We start from the raw sequence: 6,000 nt of genomic DNA, 5'->3' as shown, positions 1-6,000 counted from the left end.
AACACAAGAAAGGATAAAAATTTACATTTATTTACTTTCAGAAAGAAAATCTGTAAGGATATATAAGTAATGAATACAATTACATATAAAGGTAGAACGAGTGTATAACTTTTCTTCCATACAGTACAGTTTCCAAAGTGAAAGGGCGTATTATTAGTAATTAATCCAGGACAATGGCACTGTCCTGGACAATTTGGGATGTATGATCAACCCTTAAACAGGGTACAGTGTATGAGGGGGAGTGTGGACATTTTATTTATTTTTTAAAAGATTTTATTTTTAGAGAGGGGGAAAAGAGGGAGAAAGAAAGGGAGAGAAACATCAATATGTGCTTGCCTCTCCAGTGCCCTCTACTGGGGACCTGGCTTGCAATCGAGGCCTGTGCCCTGACTGGGAATTGAACCTTCAACACTTCGGTTCATAGGCCTGCGCTCAATCCACTGAGCCACACTAGCTAGGGTGGAATGAGGACTTTTTAAATTGTGCTTTACAAAAGTACCTGTCTGTGATAAAATTGCAGTAAAAACAACTCGTTCTTAACCATAGGTAGTTTAAGAGTTTCCTTAAATGAACAAGAATAGTAAACCATAGACGTGAGATACGGAACTTAATAAAAAGACCATCGTTTTGCTTACCCGGAATTTATCAGAGTTGCACAAATGGCACACTCCCTTGGAGTTCTTCCGCCAATCCAAAGTGGGAGCGTGCGAGTTTGAGCCCTTGGCAGGAGCCTGGGCGGGCCTGGGACTTCCGGAGTGAAGCTTCGTGTCACTCAACTCTGGGGCGGACCAAGCGCAAGCTCACACACTCGGCACTCTGGCCCACACAGAGGCTACTCTGTGGCATCTCGGGTTCCCTCTGGCCGCCGTTTGGAGGACTACACTCGTTTTCTTTTTGGTTGTGAGGCCTGCAGCCTCGGATGAGCTGGAAGAAAGATGGCGGCAGCTGTGCGACAGGATTTGGCTCAGCTCATGAATTCGAGCGGCTCCCATAAAGATCTGGCGGGCAAGTGAGTATTTCCAGGAGCCATTGGAGGTTGGGAGGAAAGCCACAGACTTGTTTTCCTTGGGTTGCCAGCGGCTTTCGTTTGTGTGGCCAGTAGCCGGCCTGCGGATCAAGGGGGCGGGCCTGATTGCGGTTGTGGAGGCAAACGTTGGAAGCAGCAGAAAGCTGGAGGGGACCTTGTGCAGGGAACCCTTGGGGCCATAGACCTGCGGTGACGCTCAGCTTGTTCAGCCCTCGACAGCATCGTCACTCGTGTCCTCAGATTCTGGAAACGCGTTTTGAGGGAGGACTGCTCCCACGGCCTTCTCAGCCTTCCCTGGTGGCAGTTCCCATCGCTGGCTGGCGTCTTTCACCGAATTCTGGATCTCTTTGGGCTTTCTCTTTTTTTCTTTTGTTTTAATTGAGGAAAATTTATGTTTTGGGGCCTCGATGCAGAGTTTTTCACGGAGATGGTTTCTTGAGGCTGTTGGGGGTTGAGGAGGTAGAGCCTGGTATCTTGTCGTCCAGAACCACTTGGACCATGTTATTTGGGTCCTTATGTACTCTTTCTCTGCCACCAATTCTGAAGAAGGGCACACGGGCTGATGTCCTCATAATATGGGTCAGGATGAATAGAACAGGTTTCTGGATTGTTTGGCAATTTTGTCGCAATTTATGTAGAAGTTTTAGGTCCACTCCAAGTTAAAATTGTGACATGTGCCTGTCAACAGTGTTAATCATAGACAGCTATAGATACTGTTCGTTTCTCTTTGTAGATTTCACAGTGCTGTTCCTTTATAATGAACATGCATTTTGTGCACAGTATGCTTCTCAAATCGATCCCAATACTTACATCCTGACAGCTGAGATCACTTTGACCTCTATTAATGGAATACACATGCTCTTACCTGGACATTGAAACTCTGTATTTTATATAGCTGTGCAGGCTTTTCTTCGGTGGTAATGTAATTTACTTTTATCAGTGAGAAATTTTGCTATGTATCTTGGGCTTTACTTTCTGTGGCAACTTCCCCTTCAGGAGACTGGGAATAATTAGATGACCTATTCTTGACTGGGACAAAATGAGTATGTGAGTGCATATACACTTATATCCCACTTACATCACATAGAACAGTACCTGACACTTAGAAAGTGCCATAAAATTATATTTGTTACTATTATTATTAAACATTTATTAACTACATATTGACTCATTCTGTGGGTTGGGAAATGAGTTGAATATGCCTTCATAGCTCAGTACTTTTTGCATATACTTTTTTTCATCAGTTTAGATGAAAGTAAAACTAGCTTATATTTTGCCCTATGCTTGCTTTCCTTTAAGTTTTGTTGAAGAAAATAAATGCATTAGTTATCAGAAGAGATAGTTTTCATGTATTTGCAGATATCTGAAACAAATTAAGCATTTACATCCTCAGCTCTGAATTGCTGATAAAAAATAGTACCTATATTATTGGGTGCTTCAGTTATTTATTGCTGTGTAACAAACCAAAAACTTAATTGTAAAACAACTATTATTTTTCAGGATTTTTTGGGTAAATTGGGCTGTTTTGCTGATCTTGTCTGGGCTCACTCATGCAGGTGCAGTTAGCTGGCAACTTAGCTGGGTCTAGTGGGCTAAAATGGACACCCATACATCTCTGGTTGGGTCTCTCTCTCTCCACATGGTCTCATTCAGTAATTTAGCTGAGGCTTCCTTACAGGACCAAGAGGGTGAGAGTGAAAACTGCAAGACCTCCTAAGGCTAGACTTGGAACTACATCAGTTCTCAAGTACTGGTCAAAGTAAGTCACAAGACCAGCCTGAATTTGAAGGGAGGGGAAATGAGTTTACCTCTTTATGGAAGGAGGGGCCAAGTTACAGTGCAAAGGCATGCTGCCAGAGGGAGGCATAATTCATTGGAGGCTATCACTGTAACAATCTACCCCACGGGATTAGGGATTATCGTGAAGATTAAATGAAATAATGTGCTTGGTAACTGATAGCCAGTGCTTTCTGAAGAAAACCTTGGCCTTGCCTGCAGGTATATCTGGTCCTATGCGAGCAAGAATGTGTCATGATATTTATTCTCATAACAAAACAATTCCTCCAGCTACATGCTTTATGAGAGAAACACTCTTAAAATATATCAGTAGTTTTGGGGTTTACATTAGGAGCTGAGTAACAAAGAGTTCCATATTAAGGAATGATGGAGAAAATATTTCAAAAATAGTGATACTGTGTGTTCCCAGCAATAAACAGGATATCTATAACAGGGTAGTTATTTAATATATATATAAAAATTTATGTAAATATATAAAATATATATGTATTTATTGACTTAGAGAGAGAGAGATAGAGAGGAGAGAGAGAATTTTTTACCTCTACTATAAAGGTTGGATTCTAGATATTTGTTGTATTAATCCTGTACAAACAGAACCTTTTATTTTTTATTTTTTCCAGTTCGAGGGTATGGAGGGTACAGAGGAAAATACTGGATCTTTGAAGTCTAAACATTTCATTTTAGCCCTGGCTGGGTAGCTCAGTTGCTTAGCTTGTCCTCCAGATATGCTGAGTTTGCGGGTTTGATCCCTGATCAGGTCACATACAAGAATCAACCACTGAATGCATAAATAAATGGAACAACAAATCAGTGTGTGTTCTCCCCACCTCTTCCTCTCTCCCTAAAAAAATCAATAAATTAAAAAAATATTTAAACGTTTTGTTTTATAAGCCGTTATTAACCTGGAGAAAGGAAAGTAATGGCAGGTGTTTCAGCTGCCTTTGATTATAAGAAAAGCTATTTGGAAGATAAATTCCTCTCCCTTACAGAGGTATACTTTGGATTAGAATGGAATAGAAATGTTAAAAAATCAAGGATGCACACAGACACACACACCCCCGCCCCTCAGATAATAGGCTGTACAACCTTGAAGGCCCCTCCTAACTCAGATTCTTCAGTTCTTTGTTATTCTTCCACCCAACAGTTTTAGTGGTTTCCATCTTAAGAGTGAAGTTCCCTAATACCTAGTGTTTACTCTGTGCCAAGTGCAACTTTACTTACATTTTTAATACTCCTTAAAAAGTAATATTATTTATGTTACATATGAGAAAACTGAAGTACAGAGGTTAAATACCGTGCTCCAAGGTCACATAGCTAGTGGCAAAGCCAGAATACAGCTTGCTTGGCTCACAGCCCTCACCTCTAAACATATCTTACCTTTTGGCCCTATATTGTTTTCACCAAACTGGAATACATTTCAGATAATGACTTTTTTTTTTTTTTTGGGTGCTTCGAATGCCCCTCTTTCCCCCATTTTCCCCCACTTAACACACAGTTGAACTATTTAGAGTGCTTAAAGATCAACCTAATTAGGAAATTATTTCTTCTAAAAAATTATGTTAACACCTGTTTTTAAGATTTTTGACTTTTAATTTTTGGCAACTTCATTGTTATGTGTCTGTGGATGTGTCTTTACTATGTATATCAGTTAGCTTTTGCTGTGAAACAAACCTCTGCAAAATTGGTGGCTTAAAACAGCAATTTACTTAGCCCATAATTCTGTTGGTTGCCAGTTTGGGCTGAGCCTAGCTGATGTTTCTTCTCTGTTCCACATAGTCTTGGTTCCACATGGGCTCCCACATGTGCCTGTAGTCAGCAACAGGTAGTCATCTTTGCTTCTGTGTGTTGGCCGGGGCAGTGGCAGTGACTGAGCTACATATTTCATTATTCAATAGGTTAGCCTGACCTTGGCAACAACAGGGTTCCAAGAGATAAAAACGTGTATAAGGCCTCCTGAGGTTTAGTTTCACAACAGGCACTTCACTTCTACTGCAGTCTGTTGGTCAAAACAAGCCGAGATCAAAGGGTGGGGGAAATAAACCACCTCTTCATGTGAAAACTACGAAGTCACATTGCAAAGGGACGTAGATACAGACAGTAAAAGAACTGTGGTCTCTGTGTAAATGCTCCACCACATTATCCTGGTTGAGTTTCATTTTATTTCTTGAATAAATAGGTTGGCTTCCTTCATTGTTCTGAGAAGTTTTCAGCTATATCTTTATTTTTTTAAGCTTATATTTTATTGATTATACTATTAAATTGTCCTGATTTCCCCCCCTTTGCCCTCCTCCATCCAGCCACCCCCAACTCCCTCAGGCAATCCCCCGACCCTTGTTCATATTCATGGGTCATGTGTATAATCTTTTGGCTACTTTCTTTCCTATATTGTACTTTACATCCCCATGGCTATTCTGTAACTACCTATTTGTACTTCTTAACCCCCTCACCTCTCACCCACTCCCCCCCATCTCTTTATATTTAAACTTTGGCATTTTATTTTATTATTTCTTTAAGATTTTATTTGTATTTTTTTAGACAGAGCAGAAGGTAGGGAGAAAGAAAGGGAGAGAAAGATCAATGCATGGTTGCTTCTCATGCACCTCCTCCTGGACCCAGGCATGTGCCCTGCCTGGGAATCAAACTGGAGACACCTTGTTTCGCAGGCCAGCATTCCATCCACTGAGTCACACCAGCCAGCGCTAACCTTTGGCATTTTAATTAGGATGTAATCCTGGGGTGGGCCGCTTTGCATCCATCTTGTTTGAGACTCTCTGCTACCTGGACTTGCATGTCCATTTCCTTCACCAAATTAGGGAAGTTTTCTTTCATAATTTTTTAAAATAGATTTCCAATTGCTTGCTCTTTCTATTCTCCTTCTGGCACCCCTATGAAGCAAATGTTGGATTGCTTAAAGTTGTCTCACAGGTTGCTTACACTGTTTCCATTTTTTTGGATTCTTTTTCTTCTTGTTCTGATCAATTGTTTTTTGGTTCCTTTTGTTTCCAGTCATTGATTTGATTCTTGGCTTCATCCACTATATTGTTGTTTCCCTGTAAATTGTTCTTTATTTCAATTAGTGTATCCTTCATTTCTGACTGAATCTTTTTTATGCTTTTGAGGTCCTCACTAAGTCCCTTGAGCATCCTTATAAACTGTTTTCAACTCTGCATCTGTGC

At 40.6% G+C, this 6,000-nt stretch overlaps 1 protein-coding gene across 3 annotated transcripts in view; it reads left to right on the top strand.

Moving 5' to 3' along the window:
* Positions 1 to 754: 754 nt before the first annotated feature.
* Positions 755 to 6,000, top strand: part of COPS4 (COP9 signalosome subunit 4) — a 46,120-nt gene continuing 40,874 nt past the window's right edge. The window contains exon 1 of one of the 3 annotated variants that reach the window (XM_054591804.1): positions 755 to 1,009. In XM_054591804.1, coding sequence (XP_054447779.1) covers positions 936 to 1,009 — 74 coding nt within the window. In that variant the 5' untranslated portion in view covers positions 755 to 935. The remainder of the gene's footprint in view (positions 1,010 to 6,000) is intronic. The other 2 variants (XR_008530691.1, XM_054591803.1) reach the window with 2 other exon arrangements.

Source organism: Pteronotus mesoamericanus, unplaced genomic scaffold (assembly GCF_021234165.1).
Source record: "Pteronotus mesoamericanus isolate MK-2021 breed Mesoamerican mustached bat unplaced genomic scaffold, CSHL_Meso_final scaffold_232, whole genome shotgun sequence".
NCBI classification, from domain to species: domain Eukaryota; kingdom Metazoa; phylum Chordata; class Mammalia; order Chiroptera; family Mormoopidae; genus Pteronotus; species Pteronotus mesoamericanus.
The sequence above is the reverse complement of the archived record's forward strand: the minus strand, read 5'-3'. Positions and strand labels throughout refer to the sequence as shown.